At 45.4% G+C, this 21,541-nt stretch overlaps 2 protein-coding genes and 1 long non-coding RNA gene across 6 annotated transcripts in view; 1 reads left to right on the top strand and 2 right to left on the bottom strand.

The window, feature by feature from the left end:
• Positions 1–553: 553 nt before the first annotated feature.
• On the bottom strand, positions 554–14,932 carry SIRPB2 (signal regulatory protein beta 2). 3 transcript variants are annotated; one of them, XM_025469563.3, is made up of 5 exons: positions 14,715–14,932; positions 5,923–6,288; positions 4,480–4,821; positions 3,864–3,929; positions 554–2,512 (listed from the first exon to the last, which is right to left on the bottom strand). In XM_025469563.3, the coding sequence occupies exons 1-5, from the start codon at positions 14,812–14,814 to the stop codon at positions 2,430–2,432; spliced, it is 957 nt and encodes a 318-aa protein (XP_025325348.1). In that variant the 5' UTR covers positions 14,815–14,932; the 3' UTR covers positions 554–2,429. The 3 variants fall into 3 exon arrangements, with proteins under 3 accessions (XP_025325348.1, XP_025325347.1, XP_035561433.1); XM_025469562.3 differs by having other exon boundaries at positions 554–2,801; positions 14,715–14,931; XM_035705540.2 differs by having other exon boundaries at positions 554–2,801; positions 4,480–4,818; positions 14,715–14,931.
• On the top strand, positions 3,393–8,099 carry LOC112673715 (uncharacterized). Its single transcript, XR_003145010.3, has 3 exons — positions 3,393–3,895; positions 6,175–6,345; positions 6,575–8,099. It is a non-coding gene; the product is annotated as an uncharacterized LOC112673715 (long non-coding RNA).
• Positions 14,933–15,560: 628 nt separating the features above from the next.
• Positions 15,561–21,541, bottom strand: part of LOC112673713 (signal-regulatory protein beta-1-like) — a 31,276-nt gene continuing 25,295 nt past the window's right edge. Inside the window, exon 5 of one of the 2 annotated variants that reach the window (XM_035705539.2) lies at positions 15,561–15,933. In XM_035705539.2, coding sequence (XP_035561432.1) covers positions 15,921–15,933 — 13 coding nt within the window. In that variant the 3' untranslated portion in view covers positions 15,561–15,920. The remainder of the gene's footprint in view (positions 15,934–21,541) is intronic. The other variant, XM_025469555.3, reaches the window with a different exon arrangement.

The following is a 21,541-nucleotide window of genomic DNA, read 5'->3' as shown; positions in this document are numbered from 1 at the left end:
TCCCCCAGTCGTAGGTATGTCTTGAAAGAGCAGATTTTTCTCTTTATTTCTCAGTACACTAATTAGTGCCTGGCTCCCTGTCACCTTCAGCCACTTTTATGAATGAATGGCAGGGCTACAAGAAGTTAGGCTCCTGCCCTCAGTAAGTTCAAGTTCTAGTGGAGACAACTGGCAATCATGAAGGAAATACACACCCCTTTGTTTCAGGCAGTCATGAGTGCGGTGAAGAACATGTGAGCTGCATGAGGCATGAGAAGGATGGAGATGTCATGGTGGACGGAGCAGCCTGGGAGCCCTCGTGGAGGAGAGAGACTTGGATGAGTTAGAGAATGTGGCATGGCCGAGGCCAAGATGGGTATCAGGTTGGTGTCAGGTGGGCGGGTGGTAGTGGGAGAAGTGATTGGAGAGGGGGCTGGTTTGCAGGGACTACATCAAGCAGGGCCCTGCAAGTCCAGGAGGTTTTGGGGGCAGAGCAGTTTTTCCAGTGGCTCAGTTCCACACTTCCCTGCTGTTAATCTCCCATGGCTACTGTGACAAATGACCACAAACCTGGTGCTTTAGAACAACAGAAATTTATGGTCTCATCGTTCTGAGGCCAGGAGTCTGAAATCCGTATCACTGGGCAGAGTCAAGGTGTCAGTGGGCCTCTGCTCCCTCTGGAGGCTCTGGGGAGAGCTGTCCTGGCTTCTTCCAGCTCCTGGGTGCTCCTGGCATTCTTTAACTTATGGCCACATCACTTCCATCTTTGCCTCTGTGGTCACATTGCTGTCTCCTCCTCAGTGTTCAAACTCCCTCTGTCTCTCCCTCATCAGGATGCTCTCAATTGCATTTAGGGCTCACCCAGATAATCGAAGATAAACTCCCCATCTCAAGATCCTTAATTCCAGCTGCAAAGTCCTTTTCTTTGCCATGTGAGGTCATAGTCACAGGTTCCAGAGATTAGGACGTGGATATCTTCTGGCAGGGGGCCATTATTCTGATGTCTGGTAATTCAACGATTTATGCGACTCTCAGAGTAAACTAACGGCCCCTTTGGCTTATATTTTGCAAGCTGTTTTTCTGTTGTTATAATGAAAACCAGCCAGACTAATGCACTTCCCCCCAGAGTAGGTGCTAGTAAATGTTCACGTGGAAAGCAAAAAGGGAGTTCATAGGTATCGAGGGTACTTGGTGCACACAGCACATATTAAGCCCTGAGTATATGAATTGAATCAGTTTTTATACGATGCAGAAAAGTCCACATTATGATCGTTGTCCACATTATTATCCATGAGAGTCCAAGAGGTGGAGTGACTGATGAGGCAGGAAGGGCACACTGAGAGGGAGTGGATGGAGGCTTCGGAATTGCAAACTAGGTGTGTCACACTTTCCCCTACATTGGGCTGCTCAGCCCCAGCACTATGATGCTTTGGACCAGACAACTCTTTGTTGTGGGGGCTGCCCTGTGTATTACAGGGTGTTTAGCAGCATCCCTGATCCCAACTCACTAGATGGTGATAGCCAGTTAGGACAACCTCCAAGTTGTGACAACTGAAAGTGTCTCTAGACATTGCAAAATGTATGCTGGGGGAGAAGCCTCCTCTTCTTCAGAACTACTGCTCTCTATTATACTGCCCTAGTGGAGGTGGTGGTACAAAGAGGTGCTGTTTCAGCTGGGAATTGAACTCAACTGTCAGACAGAGCAAGGAGGCAGCTGCCTCTATGCCACTGAAGTAGACACTGCTGGTTATCTACTGATGTTTGCCCTCTGGTTCTTTTAGTGAAAAATGACAGCTGGCTACACTGCTGCCAGAATAAAGACTACATTTCCCAGTCTTCCTTGCGACTAGGTGTGACTATGCGACCAGATTCCAGCCAATCAGAGGTGATGTGGGCAAATTCTCAGCGATGCTCTTGAAGGAGAGGGTCCTACTTCTCTTCACTGCCTTCTTCCCTAGTCTTGCTGCCTGGCATGACTTGGTAGCAAGATCCAGGAATCTCAGGTCTCAGTATCAAGGAGTCCTCTATTGCCTGGCCTGCTTATGCTTGGTTATCACAAGATAAATTAGTTTTCTTCTGGGTTAAGCCACTGTTATTTAAGAGTTTTGTTAAAGTTGCCCAGCCTGAATTTAACTATTACAGCTACCCAAGCCACCCATAGTAGGGAAGGAAAGAAGGCAGGAAATGGGGAGAGGAGGATGTAAATGGGGGGGCCTGGCCAGTCTGGCTCTGCAAGCTCAGAGATGCGTAGGAAAACCTTCTGGAAAGGACTCTGAGTTGAATCTTGAAGGATGAGAAAATGTGGAGAGGGGCAGAAGGGGGCAGACACTCCAGAAGGGGCTGTGGCAGGAACAAGGATCCTGAGAAGAGGGCTGGGCAAAGCCTTGGAGGAGGAGGAGGGCTTACAGGGGCTGTGAAGGGAGAGCACGGCACATCAGAAGGGAGTTCAGTCAGTGCCCAGTGGGGGACTTCACCAGGTGAGTGGAAACCAGGTATGTGGATCCCGGAGTTTGGCATGAGTCCTGGGGAGCCTCTGGAGGTTGAGATCAGAGGCAGAGAAATGGTTGGGGAGCCTTGGCCTCCCTCTGATTCAGAGGACCCACTCTGGGGCCGACCCCTCACCCACGCCCCATGCCCCATGCCCCATTCCCCATGCTCCATGCCCCATGCCCCAAGCTAATGTGGCCCCAGTTTTGCTGGGCCTGGAGTCTTGACGTCTTCTTGCCATGGTCTCCTCTGGCAGGCAACCAGGACCAGCAGGAGTGCAGCCAGGGTTGTTGCCTTCAGCCCCAGGACCAGAGATGTGAACACAGACAGGAGGTCTGGAGGACGCAGGGGAGAACTCAGGAAGGACCCTGGGTGATTCCCCAATAGTCCAGACCTCAGTGTCCCCACAGGGAAGTCTGGCCCCAGCTGCTGGGCCACATTCTTTGTACACTGAGAGAGGAGACCAAAGACCCCTCCCTCTATCCTGGGCCTAAAGAGGCTTTGCCCAATATCCTACCCGTAAGTTTAGTCATCTTGGCAGCATTCTTGACCTCTGATAGTAATAAAAAACTGTGTTCATTTATTGGCTGTTCAGCATCTCTGCCCCAGACCTTGAGCTAAGCACTTCCTAATTGCCTAACATAACCCCTCAACTTATCTTGCAAGGTAGGATAATAATGCAATTGGTACAGATGAGGAGGCAGACTCAGAGTGGGAAAATGATTTTCTCAGGGACATATATGTTAGAGAAGTGATGGGACCAGGTGTTACAGCTCCCAAGAATGGCAGGAACAGGGCTGAGCCACAGGGAGCATCTGAGGTCGCTACCCTAAGTCTCACCCCCAGCCCCGCCTCAGTCACAAGGGGCCCTTGTGATGTGATGTGATGTGATATGCACAGTTCTGGGCATTTGGCACATGTGATCTCATTAGATCTACATGCCACCTTGAGTGGTAGGCTCTCTGATTCTTATTGCTTCTCCCCACTAGTTTCGCAGAGTAGGACTATAAAAATTCAAGGAGCGAGGCAAATTGCCACAATCACACAGCTAGAAAGGGGCTCAATACAGGATGCCTGGCTACAAAGCCATGTTCTCCAGTACCGTGATGTACAGTTTCACGGTGTATCCTTGCACTGGACTTCAGGGAGCTCACTACTTCTCAGGCAAGACTGCCTACTGAATAGTTAGCACTGGCTGTTAGAGAGTCCCTTCTTTAAATGAGCTTCAACATGGTTCTATGGGTTCCTGGTTCTGCAGTCAAGATGAAGTCTTGGGGACTTTCTTGGTGACAGGTGGCCTTTGGAGTCAGGGACTGCTCCCTTCCCATGGCCCACGTCATGTTTGGCCACCCTTGCCTTGGGGACTGGTTACCTTCCCAGGACGTAGGTACACTCACCTGATGGAAATATCCCGGCGACATGTTCATTGGTGAGTTCTGTCTCTTGGGGAGAAGGGGGCTTTGCTGCAAGGAAGAGAGATAGTCACACATTTCCCTTTTCTTTCTGTCCTGCCATCTCCTGAGCCCCTGCGCTAGGACCAGGAGTCATCAAGATGAGTCTATCTGGGATGGGGGCTAGAAGTCAAACCCTGCTACTGTGAGGGACTAGTTAGACGTGTGGGAGCATCTCTGGTGTAGAGACAATGTCTGGTTCATTGCAGTATCTACACACCTAATACAGTGCAGGACAATAAACAGGCACTTAACAGATGTTGTTAAATCATTAATGGTCTATACAAAGTTTTGTGGAGCCCAGAATGGGGAGAAATTAATTCTGCCTGGGAGAAACAAAAGGTTTCACAGAGGAGGGGCTATTTGTGGTAGGCCTTGAATGATGAGTAGGAGTTCTTCAGAGAGAAGAAGAAAGAATTCCAGACAGCGGAACAACTTTTGTAAAGGTTGGAGGCTGAGAACAGCTGGCTTATTTGGGACATGATGGAAAGTTCGTTGTAGGCCACGTTCCTCTTACCCCCAACGCCTCCCCCTTCCCTCATCCCCTCACCACCTGTCTCACCTTTTACTCTCAGTCTGGTGCCCATTCCAGACAGGTATTGTCTGTTGAATTTCCTATGAAACTTGACACAGTAGTAGGTGCCCTCATGTTCAGTGGAGACGCCTTGCAGCAGAATGCTAAAATCCCTCCTGGAGGCCTGGACTGCTGTCACATTAGGATGGGAGATGCCTTCAAAGTTGTAAATGGCCTCCCGGCTCAGACCAGTTCCCCGAAACCACCTGATGGCACCTGGGGGACCATCTCCAAGCACTGTGCAGTTCAGGAATACATTGTCTCCGATGGTTGCCAATACCAATTCCTGGGGCTGAATGATCCAGAGGTCTGGCTCTGGGTCCCCGGCTTCTGAAGTCAAAGAGAGGGGCCTTGTGGTATTCTGTTTCCTCCTCCACTGTCTGCTCATTACCTCCCTCATATCTTCCCTCCCTCCCCTTTCCCTGATTTCTCTACTCAGTAACTCCCTCTGCATCCCCCCATTACTCTCAGGTTGATTCATTCAGTAAAGAAATTTCTAGTACCTACTATGTGCTGATGTTTAAGATTGAGAAAAATGAAGCTTAGCAAGACATACAGATGTCCTGCTAGGAAAGTTCTCAGTCTGGTGGTAGATAGAGATGGCCCAGAAAATCCTCCTGAGCTTGAAAACCCAGAGGACTGTAGGACCAAGAGAAGGTACCTGTCACAGCTTGGAAGGAGTCTGAGAAACCTTTATGACATGCTTGCATCAAGTTAAAAATTAACCCTTCCCTCTGCCCCCAGCCACCTTACACAGACATTCTGTCAACAGTCTACATGGTGTTCTGTAGACTGTTCTTCTATTTCATCACCCGAATGACCCTCCAAGTAGGAATTATGTCACCTATCCTACAAGTTAAGCACTTGAACTGTGTAGAGCTGAAGTGATCAATTTAACACACTCTTCTCGAATGGCAGGATCAGGATTTGAGTGCCCAGGTCACCGCTGCCGGGCTTACAGATAGCATGACTTATTATATGGGGAGTGAGGTCGATGAAAGGATCAGCCCTAGCTCTTGAGTCCTCTGGTAGTATGGTACATCCCTGCTCCTGCCGTGGCCTCACTGTGGCAAGGCACACATCACGGTCTCTCCCTTTGAGCTTAGCCAAGTGACTTGCTTTAGCCAATGGGCTGTTAGTAGACATTACGTGGTTAGAAGCTAGAAATGTGCCTGAGGCTTTGGGACTTGTTCTCTTTGCTCCTGCCATCTCCACGACACAGATGTACCCTAGGTAGCTGCAATGAGACGTGGCCCTGGAACAAGGCATGTGGAGCAGAACCACTCCAGCTGTCTGTACATGTGTGATGGGACACACTTATTTTGTGTGCCACTGGGATTTGTGTGTACGGCATGGTTGTGGTTAAAGGCGGCTGATGCAGGGACACAGATCAGAGCCAGGTGCTAAGACCCGCAGAGCCCTGATACTCACCCTTCACAAACACTGAGGTGCCCTCCTGCAGTGTCTTTTCTGAGTTCTCATTCTTGTTACCAAACCACACACAGTGGTAGGTTCCAGCATGCCTGCTGGTGACATTGTAGATATAGATGGAATAGTCACAATTAAGTGGCTCCAATGTCCGTTGGATCAATGGCATGACTCCAGGAAAGAAGCCGTGTTTGAAGTTATAAATCTCCTCCTTGTCCTGATGGCTCACCTTGACCCATTTAATCATGTCATCAGTGCAGGAGCCATCCACTGTACACCGAAGTAGGAGTGTGTTACCTTCTGCCACCAGCATACGACCCTCAGGCTGTAGCACCTGCCATTTACTCCCATAGCTCGGCTCAGAGGCTCCTACAACAGAGGAAGAAAGGATTTGTGCTTAGCAGGAAGGAACTGGAGCCTTAAGAGGTGAGCTTAATCCAACCTAGTCATTGGCTGGCCAAGAACAATTACAACACTGGAGGGATGTTGCTGGGAGAGGGAAGTGCAAAAGATGGGGAGGTTGGCTGAAGAGGCAGGACAGAACTATTGAATGGAGAACTTACAAATAATAAGTGGCACTTAAGTGCTCACCATGTCCCAAGCCCTGTGTGGCTTACCACATCTATTCTTGCCAACGCTCCTGTGACGTGGGCAGCATTATTCCTATCTTCACAGAAGACCCTGACAGCCCAGATGATTAGGTAAGTTTCCCAGGATCACTATTTATGGGCTGAATTGTGTCTCCCTGGCCAAATTCATATGTTGGGGTCCTAACCCCCAGTACCTCTGAATGTGGCTTCATTTGGAGATAGGGTTGTTAAAGAGGAAATTAAGTTAAAATTAGAGGATGAGGGTGGACCCTAATCCAATATGACTGGTGTCCTTAGAAGAAGAGTAGATTAGGACACAGATACACAAAGAGGGAGGCCCACATGGAGGTATAGGGAGAGGATGGTCATCTGTAAGCTAAGAAGAGAAGCCTCAGAAGAAACCAACCCTGCTGATACCTAGACTTCCAGTCTCCAGAAGTATGAGAAAATACATTTAAACCACCAGTCTGTTATGGCCACCCAAACTAATACCTCATCCAATAAGAATGTGACAGTCTGTTTCTGGAGCCCCTGCTCTCAGCTCTCAGCTCACAAATGTATCACACAAAGTGTGTGCACGGTGGTGTTTAGTGTAAACATCCTCCTTGTTTCCTGTGGATTCTTTTTAAAATTAATGAATTTTTAAAAATTTTAAAGTAATTTCTGTGCCTAACATGGGACTTGAACTCACAACATTGAGAACAAGAGTCATATGCTCTACCAACTGAGTCGGCCAGATGCCCCTTGCCCCACCCCCGTGAATTCTTTTCTTAAAAAAAACTACTTTATTGAGGTATTATTTACATACAGTAAATACCAGAAATTTTATGTCCTGTATGCAGTTCTATAACTTTAAAAATTTTTAAAAAAATATTTATCTATTTGAGAGAGAGACACAGAATTACTCATGAGAGAGACCATGTGCAGAGAGGAAAGGGATAAATAGACTCCCTGTGGAACAGGGAGCCAGACATGGGGCTCGATCCCAGGACTCTGGGATCATGACCTGAGCTGAAGGCAGACGCTTAACTGACTGAGCCACCCAGGCACCTCAAAACATTTTTTAATTTGAAGTAGAGTTGAATATAACATTATATTATTTTCAGGTGTCTTGTGTGAATTCTTTGCCAAACTGCAATGCTTGGGGGATCCCTGGGTGGCTCAGTGGTTTAGCGCCTGCCTTAGGCACAGGACGTGATCCTGGAGTCCCGGGGTCGAGTCCCACATCAGGACCCCTGCATGGAGCCTGCTTCTCTCTCTGCCTCTCTCTTTCTCTGTGTCTCTCATGAATAAATAAACAAAATCTTTAAAAAAAAACTGCAATGCTTGTTGGTGTGTAGGGAAGTGGGTCTATTTTGGTTGTTGAACTGCTGAGTTGGGCCTTAAAACAGGCACAGAGAAAGAGGACCAAGGCCTCTCATGCAAGTTCTTTCATACCTGGGTAATAAACATCATCTCAGGTGTTCCCCTCAAGAACTCCCTGAGGCATGAGTTATTACCTCCATTTTTGAGATGAGGAAACCTAATGGGGAAGAAACATGAGGGGACCAAGGCATTCCATTAGCAGTATGACTGAGGATCTGGACTCAGATCAGGTGACTTACGTTTCTTTTTCTTTTCTTTTCTTTTTTTTTTTTTAAGATTTAAAAAATGTATTTATGAGAGAGAGAGAGAGTCAGAGACACAGGCAGAGGGAGAAGCAGGCTCCATGCAGGGAGCCCGACATGGGACTCCATCCCAGGTCTCCAGGAACATGCCCTGGGCTGAAGGCAGCACTAAACCGCTAAGCCACCCAGGCTGCCTATGACTTAAGGTTCTAATCAATACAGGTCATCAGCTTTGTGTCCCGACTGTCCCCTGGTGTATGTGACCATCAGGCCTGGTGAATGACTTGGTCTCACTCCAAGATATAGGTTTGCAGGAAATCATGATGTTTCTCAGTTGAAAGTGAGGTAGGGGAGTAGGGATGTGAGGCAGACATTTCCTGGGGTGGGGGTGGGGGAATGTGGAATTCTAAATTCCTCTTCTGCCTGCTAGGCTTGTGCTGCTAGCCTCTACAAGAACTGCCTCACAGTTGTGATTAAGTGATACCTCATGCTCAGTCCTAGGGATTGCTTTTGTCCTTGGTGTCTTAAGTTCTGAGCAGTTTGGCAGCATCCACCCTCAAATACCATAATGTGAGCAAGTCAGATCTAGATCTATTCTCTCTAATCCTTTATGGCGGTCTGTTCCCTGGTCTCAGTAGTTTCCTTGCACCTCGTACACGTGCACTGAGTGGTGCCCTCCACTCAGCACAGGGCTGAGAATAGTGCCTGTCCTCACCAGCCAAACTGGAAAACCTCATGATTGACAGAGCAATGGGTAGAAAGGACAGAAGAGATTACTCAGAAAGAAGTGCTCTGGTCTCATCTAGCAAATCTGAAAAGCAAGGTCCTGAAATGATAAAAACAAACAATATTCCATTGTGAGGCTTTAACACATGTTTAAGTGAAGCTCTGACAGCAACCAAAGACTGGAAGGGGGAAACACTAGGATACTTTCAAAAGTTTCCTATACTGTATGCTGAATGGTATGCTGTTACTTAAAGGTAGGTTGCAATCAATTACAGATGTATACTATAAACTTTATACCACTAAATGACAAAATAGTTACAGCTAATAAGCCAATGAAAGAGATGAAATAGCATTATAAAAATATTCAACAATCAAAAGAAGACAGAAAAAGAGTAAAAAGGGAACAAAGAACAAATTGGACAAATAGGAAGGTAGTAATATCTAAATCTAATCCTATAAAAAGTCACTTTGAATGTAAATGTTCTAAATACATATGTAAAAGTTAGAGATTGTTGGATTGGATAAAAAAGTAAGACCTAACTATCTGTTGCCTATAAAAATGCATTTTAAATATTAAAGGTGCACATATGTTAAAAGGAAAATGATGGAAAAAGCTATAGCATATGGACACTAATCAAAGGAAAGCTGGAGTGGCTATATTAGTATCAGGTAAAGTAGATTTTAGAGCAAAGAATATCTCTAGGAGTAAAGAATGTTGCTTCATAATGATAAAGGAGCAAATTAAACAAGAAGATACACAAATCCCAAACATTTGTGCAACAGATAATAGGACTTCAAAGTATATGAAGCAAAATCCAGTAAAATGTTAGGGGGAAACAGACAAATACACAGCTATGCTCTGAGATTTCAATATCCTTCTTTTCATAGTTGATAGAACATGTAGGCAGAAAGTCAGAAAGAATACAGAAGACTTGAAAAGCACTATCAACTAACTTAGCCTAATTGATATTTATAGAACACTATGCCCCCAAATAGCAGGATATACAGTTCTTTTCAAATGCACAAAGAACATTTGCAAAGATAGAGCATATTCTGAGTCATAAAAATAGTCTCAACAAGTTTAAAATAATTCAAGCATAATCTTTGACCACAGTGGAATTAAATTAGAATCAATAGCAGACAGATGCCCAGGAAACCCTGAGATAATTCACAAGCTAAATAACACACTTTCCAATAACACATGAGTTAAAGACAAAATAAAAGGGAAATTAGAAAGTATTTTGATCTGGGGATCCCTGGGTGGCTTAGCAGTTTGGCGCCTGCCTTCAGCCTGAGGCATGATCCTGGAGTCCTGGGATTGAGTCCCGGGATCAAGTCCCGCATTGGGCTCTCTGCATAGAGCCTGCTTCTCCCTCTGCCTGTGTCTCTGCCTCTCTTTCTCTCTGTGTCTCTCATGAATAAATAAATAAAATCTTAAAAAAAGTATTTTGATCCAAATGAAAATGAAAACAATAATAAAATTTGTGGAATGTATAGGGAAATTTATAGCATTATATGACTATATTAGGAAAGAAGAAAGGACTTAAATGAATGGCCTTAGTCACTACTTTAAGAAACAAGGAGGGGCTCCTAGTTGGTTCAGTTGGTTGGGCATCCATCCTCCATCCAGCTCTCAATTTGGGCTTGGGTTGTGATCTCAAGGTTCTGGGGATGAACTCTGTGTTGGTCTCTGTGCTCAGTGTGGAGCCTGCTTGGGATTCTTTCTGTTCCTTTCCCTCTGCTCCTCCCTCACTGCTCCTGCTCTTTGTTTCTAAAAAAAAAAAATAATAAAAAAGAAGAAATAAGGAAAAAAGAGGAAATTAAACCCAAAGTAAGAAGAAGAAAGGAAACCACAAATATCTGAGTGAAAAGCAACAAAGTAAAGAAATGGAAAACAACAGAGAAAAATCAGTAAGAATGAAATCTTTGAGAAGATCATTATAATTGATAAATCTATAGCTATAGTGAAAGAGAGAGGGTGAAAGAGAGAGAGAGAGAGAGAGAGAGAGAGAGAGATATGGCCAGTCAGGAATGAGAGAGGTGGCAGCAGTACAGACTTTACAGATATTAAAGAACTATGGGAATAAGGGAATACTATGGAAAGTTCATGGCTATATATACTGACAAAGGGACAAATTCCTTGAAAAACACAAATGGTTACCAAAGCTCCGTCAAGAAAAAATAGATAACCTAAGTAGCCCTATTATCTAATTAAAACATTTAACCTGTATTAAAAACTTTCCCACAAAGAAAACTGCAAGCCCAGAGGGCCTCACTAGTGAATTCTGCCATACATTTAGATACAACAACAAAATCACAATCCATAAAAGAACAAATTAATAAATTGGATTTTATGAAAACTAAGCATTTTTGCTGTTCAAAAGACATTTGTAAGAGAATAAAAAAGACAACCTACAGAGTTGGAGAAAATCTTTGCAAAGTATATATCTGATAAAAGATTTGTAACCAGAATATATTAAAAACTCTCAAAACTCAATAATAAGAAAAACAGTTTAAAAATGGGAGTCGAAAAGTAAATGGGAGTCGAGGGGCACCCAGGTGACTCAGTTGGTTGGGTGTCTGACTCCTGATTTTGGCTTGGGTCATGATCTTGGGATCTTGGGATGGGGCCAAACAGAGGCTCTGTACTAGGTGTGGAGCCTGCTTGGGGTTCTCTTGCCCTCCCTCTCTTTCTGCCCACCCTCCACCTTCATGTGCCCACGTGTGTGCACACTCTCTCTCTTTCTAAAATAAATAAATAAATCTTTAAAAAAAATGAGAGTTGAAGAGACACTTGACCAAAAAGGATGCACATGAAAGAAGTCCAGCAACATTACACATTAGGCAAGTGAAATTAAAACCACAATGAGCTATTACTACACACCTGTGGGAATGACTAAAATTAAAAAGATTGACCATACCAGGTGTTGGCGAACATATAGAAGAAATATCTTCATACGTTGCTGATGAGAATGCAAAATGGTACAACCTTCTTGGAAAACAGTTTGGAAGTGTCTTTTTTAAATAAATTTATTTTTTATTGGTGTTCAATTTGCCAACATATAGAATAACACCCAGTGCTCATCCTGTCAAGTATCCACCTCAGTGCCTGTCACCCAGTCACCCCCACCCCCCACCCACCTCCCCTTCTACCACCCCTAGTTCGTTTCCCAGAGTTAGGAGTCTCTCATGTTCTGTCTCCCTCTCTGATATTTCCCACTCATTTTTTTCTCCTTTCCCCTTTATTCCCTTTCACTATTTTTTATATTCCCCAAATGAATGAGACTATATAATGTTTGTCCTTCTCCAATTGACTTATTTCACTCAGCATAATACCCTCCAGTTCCATCCACGTCGAAGCAAATGGTGAGTATTTGTCATTTCTAATGGCTCAGTAATATTCCATTGTATACATAGACCACAGCTTCTTTATCCATTCATCTCTCGATGGACACCGAGGCTCCTTCCACAGTTTGGCTATTGTGGACATTGCTGCTATAAACATCAGGGTGCAGGTGTCCCGGCGTTTCACTGCATCTGTATCTTTGGGGTAAATCCCCAGCAGTGCAATTGCTGGGTCGTAGGGCAGGTCTATTTTTAACTCTTTGAGGAACCTCCACACAGTTTTCCAGAGTGGCTGCACCAGTTCACATTCCCACCAACAGTGCAGGAGGGTTCCCCTTTCAGTTTGGAGGTGTCTTAAAAGTTCAACACATAGGTATCATATGATCCAGTCATGTTGTTAAGCATTTTCCCAAGAGAAATGAAAGCATAAGTCCATATAAAGACTTGTATGTGAGCATCTATAAATGCTTTATTTGTGACAGTCCCAAATTGCAAGCCCGCCAAATGTCTGGTTTGAATGGAAAAACAAGCTGTGGCTTATCCATACAGAGGGTAGAAATGAAAAGACATGCATGAACTATTAATATGTGCAACAACATGAATTAAGGTCAAAATAGTTATGCCGAGGAAAAGAAATCTGACAAAAAGGAGTACATACTGCATGATCTTGTATCAAGTTTTAGAAAATGCAAACTAGTCTATAATGACAGAAAGCAGATAAGTGGTTGCCTGGAGAGGAGGAGAAGTGGAAAAGATGAATCACAAGGAAAGTTTTGTGGGTCTTGGGTATATTCATTATACTGATTTTGGTGATGAGTACACAGGAGTGAAAGTATATCTAAAACCCAACAAAATTTACGAAAGTGTACATGTTAAATATGTGTCATTTGTTGTATGTCAATTGTACCCCAATGAAAGGAAGCCCTGTTCCACTCACCTCTTCCTGCTGTCCCCTTCTTGGTTCTCCCTCTGTGTCATCCCATGGACTTTGGGAAATGTCCTGGGTACCTTGTCTTCAGGGCTGGAGCAGCCCCTTGCCCACAGCCCTGGGGTTCCTTCCCACCTATTTTCTGCCCTGCCTTACTTGGTCTGTGATGAGGGGTTCCATTTCGGAAGCCTGGTATAAAACCCATATTTTTCAAAAATATTTGATCCTGGGTAGTTTATGCATGTGACTTTCTAGCCTAAAATGCAGTGGATACTCAAGAGTATTTGTGGAATAAGCAATAGGAATTACAATTCACATTTTCCAATCAGGGAAACCAGTTCAGAGAAGCGAAGCGGTGCCCCAAATCACAGCCGGGGAATGAAGGAGTAGCCAGGTCTGGCCCCAGATCTGAGCCCACCAGGGCCCCTCTGGGAGGTGACCATTCTGGAGGACCCAAGGTGAGATGAGCAGGATCTGGGTCTCAACAGGAGCTGGGACAGTGGCCCAGATAGACGGGAGATGGAATGAGCCTGCTAAAAGCCCAGCATCCTGCCTGCTGGATCAGAGGTACTTGGGTTCAGAGGTTGAGCTGAACCCAGGTGCCCCAGGACTCAGGAGCTAAATCAGCCTGATCCTGACTTAGAGAAGACACAGGTAGGATAATAACAGCCAACAGTTACTAAATCTGTATATGTGCCAGGTGCTTAGAGGTATGATCTCATTGGATCCTCCAAATAAAGTCACGAAGTAGGTCCCATGATTAACCCCATTTTACAGACAGGAAAACTGAGGCTCAGAGAGAAGTTTCTTGAAGCAATCCGTGGTGAGGTTGAGCCTAGATTTCTCAGGCTGAGCCCATGCTGGTTTATGGATGTTCAGTTTGTGTGGCCACACAGGGCCTCATGCTTGTGTTAATGCTCAGCTGTTGCTGTCTTAAAGTTCTCAATACTTTTTGAACCTGTGTTTATATTTTGCACTGGGCCCAGCAAATTATGTCACTGATCCTGGGCTGAGCATCACCATTCTTATTTATATTTATTTAGTTAATAAGTGTTTTTTTAAAACAGATTTTATCTATTGAGAAAGAGCAGGAGAGATCGAGAGAGCACAAGCTTGAGGAGAGGGGCAGAGGGAGAGGGAGAAGTAGACTCCCTGCTGAGCAGGGTGCCCGATTTGAGGTTCCATCCCAGGACCTTAAGATCATGATCTGAGCCAAAGGCAGACGCTTAACTGACTGAGCCACCCAGGTGCCCTGAGCCTCCCCATTTTTACACTTAATATTCACAGCACCTCATTAGCAGCCCTCTTTGTGGAAGAGGACAGTGATGTGGCATGTGACATGGGCACATGGGAGTTGGAGCCAGAGCCCATTCAGTGAGAGCCCAGAGCCTGGGAACTTAACTTCACTGTGCTGCCTCCCAAGAAGTCCTCCTTTTTTGGACACTGGATCTGCACTCTGCTGGGATCAGGAGATCTCTCAGCTCCCCATTCCCATTCCCTCTTGGTGGGGTCGAGCCCCTCTAGGCATGCCAGAGACCCTGGTGGCCCTCTCTGGGACAAGCCAGGGCAGGGTCCTGTTCTGTCCCAGATCCCACTCACCAAAGAAGACCAGGAGCAGCATCAGCAGCCAGGAGCAGGGAAGACAGTGGGCCAGATGCGTAGGGGTGGTCATGGCAAGGGGCACAAGTTTCTCCTGCATTCCCAAAGTTGGCCACCGTTCTTCGATTTGGTGGGTGTTAGAGCCTGAAATGGGACCCGTGGGCAAGGTTGTTTCTGCTTCTTGTGGCCGAGGCTGCTTGGGGAAGTGTTTTTACTACACTAAGACAGGGCTGCTGGTGCAAGAGGAAGGAGAAGTTTAGAGGGTTTCCGGGTTCTTTTTTTTTTAATGATTTATTTTTTAAAAGATTTTATTTATTTATACATGACAGACACACAGAGAGAGGCAGAGACACAGGCAGAGGAAGAAGCAGGCTCCACGCAGGGACCCCGACATGGGACTTGATCCAGGGTCTCCAGGATCACACCCCAGGGCTAAAGGCGGCACTAAACTGCTGGGCCACCAGGGCTGCCCAGGGTTTCCGGGTTCTGTGTTTGGGCAGTGAGTGGTTCCTGTAATCACTCTGTCCAAACCTCAATGACCCCTTGCCATAGGCCCTGGCATCTGGACGGAAGATGAACGTGCCTGTCCTGCATCCAAGTCAGCTAGACTTGGGATCAAGTATTGGCGTCTGCCTCTCCCTGGCTGTGTGACCTTTCAAACTCACTTCCCACCTCTGAATCTTTGTTTCTTCATCTGCAAAATGGGGACAGTAGTAATCCCCTCCTCAGAAAGGTGTTGTGGGAATTATAAGATATGTGTGTGGGTGAGGGCCCACACATGTACAGCACAATGAAAATGCTGAACATCCCAGCCATTGTTATTCATGATATGCAGGAAGGAGGAGAGGTGGCATTTGCGTAAGAAGAAGGATTTATTATTATAAAGCAAGTGTCCTTTCGACAGTGTGGGGAAGGCACAACCCCATTCCTAAATGTTTAATAGTAGGAAACTCTTGAAACCTTCATTTCCTGGGGTCCAAATGTAACACACCCAGATCATATAAAAAATTGTGTTCGTGGCATTTTAACTTTCTGTAACTTCCTCGGGACCCCTATCATCCTGGTTATCAGGAAGGAAAGCTTACTTATATTTGCCAATTAAAGCAATCCCAGGATCTTCAGAGTTCTGTTAGTCTCTTCAGCAGCAGTGTCTGGGCTCAAATTGTGGCTTTATCCATCATGACTATCATTTGAGCACTTTGTGCCTCAGTTTCCTGATCTGTAAGACAGGAATAAAAATATGGTTGCATGTATGAGGTGGAGTGAGCATTGTATATGCTGCCATCATTCTCTGAGTTAGTTTAACTCTGTTATTTTTTTTTCTGAAAAAAAAAAAAAGAAAAGAAAAAACCCCTCAAGCTTCCAATGCTTCCCTTCCTCCTTCTTACTTCAGGTGGTCTTGGGTGTAGAAAAGGCTAAAGTTTCTTTCCGGGCAGAGTGGTGGGCCTTGGGTCTGAGTTCTGTCTCAGGGCCTGGTGTCTGCTATGGGGAGGTCAGTCTGGCCTGGCCCCTGAGCACTTTGTACAGGGTCTCCTGAGGTGTGGCTGGTCCTGTCTTCTAAATCCCATTGCTCTTTCTGCTTGTTCTGCTTTTTAGGAGACCTAGATATTGGAGCCTCTTTGAACTAACCATAGCCCTAGAAGATTCCATCAGCCCCTTAGCCCCTCCGTGTCATTCTCCCAGGGGAGCTTTTAAATCGCCTGCACATCTGCCTGGTTTCCTTTTCCACTATTTCTTTTCTTCTCGAGAGTTACTTAAAATTAATTTTATTTATTTTAATAGGTAAAGTAGTGTATTGGTTAGCTATCGCTGTGTAACAGACCACCCCCAAAATGCAATGGTCTAAAACAATAACCATTTATTTAACTGGTGACTCTATGAGTTGACAATTTTGCCTGGGCTCAGCTCCAAGGTTCTCATTGCAGCTGGTTTTGGCTAGGATCGCTGCTGCATTTGAAATTAGCAGCAGGCTGGCGAGGTGACTGCTGCTGCGGTTGGCTGACTATCGCCTGGACCCCCTCAGCTCTCTTCCACGTGGTCTCTCATTCTCCAGGAGGCTAGTCTGGCTTGTTCACATGAGAGGGGCAGTGTATGGAGAGAGCAGAAGTTGCAAGATCACAGAAGTGTCACTCCTGCCACATTCTTTTGGCTGAAGCAAATCACAGACCAGATCAGATAGAAGGGATGGAAGGCAGATCGCACCTCTTGATAGAAGGAGCTGCAAAATCATATTGCCAAGGGTGTGGATGTAGGGAAGGGGTAGAGAATTGTGGACAGGGCACCAGGGTTGCTCAGTGGTTGAGTGCCTTTGGCTCAGAGTATGATCCCGGGGTCCTGGGATCGAGTCCTTCATTGGGCTCCCCGCAGGGAGCCTGCTTTACCCTCTGCCTATGTCTCTGCCTCTCTCTCTCTGTGTCTCTCATGAATAAATGAATAAAAATCTTAAAAAAAAAAAGAATGGTGAACATTCTGGTAATTTACCTACCACGGGCATCTACAGGGTGGAGAATTCACAGGATTCAAAATCTCCTTTATAGGGCTCCCAGATATCACCTTCCTTGGGGTTCGGCTATGGTTACCACTTTTGGAACTTTCAAGTCCTGCACTCTTTTTGATCTATTTCTCAGAAGCCAGGTTGGACATGGCCCCTGTGGCCCCCTGGATACCCTAGAAAGCCAGGCCATGGTCCTTTCTGCTCTAGGAATCTCTAAACATAGCTGGGGTTTCTATTACTCCATCCCCTGCCCTGAGTTCTGACCCCAGGGCATGGGGGTGCCGGGGCCCCTGGTGTCTCAACGCCTGTTCTTCTCCCTCTTTTTCTCACCACCCTTCACTAAAGTCCTAAGGGGGGGCATTCCCCTTCTTTTCCTCTGCAGGGACTTTCCTAACCTCAGCCTTCTCCTGAACACATGATCTTTGTTCTAGCTAGTTGCCTTCCTGGCCCCCTTCCCCAGGCAACAAATCCCAGGCTCTAGCTTTGGTAAGGGACAGAGCTACACAGCAAGGAACCTGACTCCTGGGAGAGGGAGAAGTGCACAAGAAAGTGCTTCAAAAATATTAGTCCTGGGGGATCCCTGGGTGGCTCAGCGGTTTAGCGCCTGCCTTTCGCCCAGGGTGCGATCCTGGAGTCCCAGGATCAAATCCCGCATTGGGCTCCGGGCATGGAGCCTGCTTCTCCCTCTGCCTGTGTCTCTGACTCTCTCTCTATGTCTATAATAAATAAATAAATAAATCTTAAAAAAAATTAGTCCTGTCCCCACTTATCTGTAACATGGACCCACACACAGCAGGGGGAGGGGCAATGGCTCCCCATAAGGGTTCAGCAAGGGTCAGGGTGCTGGGCAGTCACAGGCAGTGATTGTAACTAGCTGGAGGAGTTAGCCCAATGTATTTTCAACAGGTGCTTGAATGAAACACATCTATACTTTTTTAAAAAAAGGTTTTATTTATTCATGAGAGACACAGAGAGAGAGCATGAGGCAGAGATATAGGCAGAGGAAGAAGCAGGCTCTATGCAGGGAGCCCAGTGTGGGACTTGATCCCGGGACTCCAGGATCAGGCCCTGAGCCAAAGGCAGATGCTTAACTACTGAACCACCCAGGCGTCCCAAAATACATCTATACTTATCCTGGCTTTTGTTTTTCTCCCCACCCACCAAAGAAAAATGAAACTTTGTTAAAACTACAGCTTCTTCAATGTTTACTGCAAAACGAAAAATGTAGTAAGCAAGTCTAGGGAAAACATTCAATCTCCTAGGCAATCGAAGAAATGCCAGTTTAAAAACAAACACCAATTTAAAAAGCAGCAACATTGGTGTTCTTGTGATCAGGCTTTATCTCCATTCCTTTCTCTGTTCTCCTCTTTCTCAGAATCCCATTTTTCCAGAGCTCTTTGCCAGCATTGCTCTGGATTAGGTTCTGCCCAGGGGAGGTGTTTGCATTAGATTTAGAAACTGAGTGAGGAGAGGCATGGTTTCCCCTCTAGAAATGGAGAGAGGCAGATGCGGAGCATCAGCAGATGGTGAACATGAAGGTTGCAGGGGTCCCCAGGCTCCCCTCCATAAACCACCTGTAAACCACAGGCAGCTGTCATCACTGGTGGCGCTTCCCGGGCATCTTGCAGATTCCTGATTCTCCAGGTGCTAGCAGTGAGCTTGGGAGCTAAGGCAGTGAGGATTTCCAATGGTCTGTAAGCGCCAAATCCCACATTTCTCCAGGAAACAAACAAGGATGCATGTTTTTTTATGGCCTAACCTTGAAAGTCAACCAGTATGATTTTTGCCATTCTCATCATTTGGGATGATTTGATATCTCATTAATACTGAAGCCTCTGAGGTCCTTGAATCTGACTTTCTACTATTTGCAACTTGTCCTGTCCTTGGCTTGGTTTGCCTTTCTTGTTCCTTGTCCTATTTTATGTCAAATCCCATGACATGCTCATTGGTGTTGTTTGAAGGTTTATGAGGTATCACACACATAGTACTATATGCATGTGCACAAGTATTGTGCACGGCTCACTGAATTTTTAGACTTTATATATCTGGATACACCTGTGTAATAACCACCATGAGACATAGAAGGATCTTTCTTGTTCCTTCCCATTCAATCTCTGTGTAAAAGCCCTGACAGTTGTGTGAGAGCAGCAAACTGTGACCTGCCTCTTCTTACAAGAGCACAGATCCCTTTCCTGAGGACTACACCCTCATGACCTAGTTACCTCTCAAAGGCTCCACCTCCTAACACCATCACACTGGGAGTTAGACTTCAACTTAAGAATTTGAGGAGGACACAAATATTCTGTCCATGGCAAATGGCAGTTCAATGGGAGTGTGAGCTACCCAAGCAGACAGCAGGTGCGTGTTTCCAGGATGTTGGGGAAGATCATTGGACAGATGTGGCCATCCATTGACCTGTGAGCTGGACCTGGGCACTGGGAAGCTCCATACCTCCCCCTGTCCTTGGAGTATGGGCTCCACTTGCCTTTCCTGCTTCCAGAAGCTGCTCCAAGGACATAGCCTTGAGATAGTAATGTGATGGTAACATTTGTAAGGCATATGTGACTGAACCAGTTAAAGCCACTATAGAAACTTTGAAGATTGGACAGTGGGATGCGGGGATCCATTCATCTCCTGCCACCCGAGACAAGTCTTGTATGTAATTTCCTTTTGCTTAGCTCTGGGCATGAAGCCTGCTTAAGATTTTCTCTCTCTCTCCCTCTGCGCCACACCCCCTTTTGTGCTCTAAACAAACAAACAAACAAACAAACAAACAAACCTGCTGTCTACCAGTCTGGAGTGGCCTCCCTGTTTCTTTGGTCTTTCCCTGCCCTCTGTGCTTTTGGAGGCCAGTTTCAGATTACCCTGGGGAAGTTCCCCGAAAGGGTTGTGAACAGTTGCTGCTTTTTTTTTTTTCTTTTTTGTAACGCAACTGCCTGACTGGTTTTCCATTTTTCATTCTCAGCCATGGTGTACAGGGTTCCAATTTCTTCACATCCTCACCTACACTTCTGTCCCTTTAAATAGTGGCCATCCTCATAGATGGGAGAGGGTAGCTAGCTCATGGCGGTTTTGATTCACATTTCTGCTTGGAGATGTTGACCATCTGTTTTCATATGCTTGTTGGCTATTTGTATGTCTTCTTCAGAGAAATGTTTTTTCAAATCCTTATCCTTGCCCATTTTTCATCAGGTTATTCTTGTTGATTTGTGTAAGTTTCTTTTTTAAGATTTTATTTATTTATTTATTTATTTATTTATTTATTTATTTATGAGAGAGAGAGAGAGAGAGAGGGAGAGAGAGAGAGGCAGAGACACAGGCAGAGGGAGAAGCAGGCTCCATGCAGGAAGCCTGACATGGGACTCGATCCAGGTCTCCAGGATCACACCCTGGACTGAAGGCGATACTAAACTGCTGAGCCACCCGGGCTGCCCTGATTTGTGTAAGCTTCTTATGTGTTCTAGATATTAACCCCTTATAGATACATGATTTGCAAATTTTTTCTTCCATTCCGTAGGCTCTTTTTTTTTCTTTTTTTTATAAGATTTTTATTTATTCATGACACACACACACACACACACACACACACACACAGAGGCAGAGACACAGGCAGAGGGAGAAGCAGGCTCCATGCAGGGAGCCCAACATGGGACTCCATCCCGGGTCTCCAGGATCAGGCCCTGGGCTAAAGGTGGCACTAAACTGCTGAGCCACCTGGGCTGCCCCTCCAACTGTTTTTCATGGAACACATTATTTTCTCTCTTCCCACATTTTAATAATGGAAGAGTGTTGGAAATTTGTAGGAACAAGGCACATAGAGATTTGGTGTTTTGTGTGGTTGAGAAAATTGATGTTTTATGTGTTTGGATGCATTAGATATTTTCCCGTAAAGTCAAATTGATGTTTATTTAAAAAAAAGAAAAGAAACTAAATAACTTTATACAATATCCCCACATTGTTGTAGCCTTTTCATCTTTTTATATACGTATTGAGCTATAACTGACCCAGCATAAAGTTCACCTGTTTAGAGTGCACAGTTCAATGGTATATATTCAGAGTTGAGATGCATTGGACTTTATTTTGTGATTTTTAAAATAAATTTATTTTTTATTGGTGTTCAACTTGCCAACATATAGAATAACACCCAGTGCTCATCCTGTCAATTGCCCACCTCAGTGCCCGTCACTCAGTCACCCCCACCCCCTGCCCACCTCCCCTTCCACCACCCCTAGTTCGTTTCCCAGAGTTAGGAGTCTTTCATGTTTTGTATGTATAAACTTCTGACAATGTAGTCATAAAATGTGCCTGTTGGTGTCACTGCAGAGCTCTGCAG

This window comes from Canis lupus, chromosome 24, assembly GCF_003254725.2.
Source record: "Canis lupus dingo isolate Sandy chromosome 24, ASM325472v2, whole genome shotgun sequence".
Lineage (NCBI taxonomy): Eukaryota > Metazoa > Chordata > Mammalia > Carnivora > Canidae > Canis > Canis lupus.
Note: the sequence above shows the minus strand (reverse complement) of the source record. Positions and strands in the feature narration are given on the sequence as shown.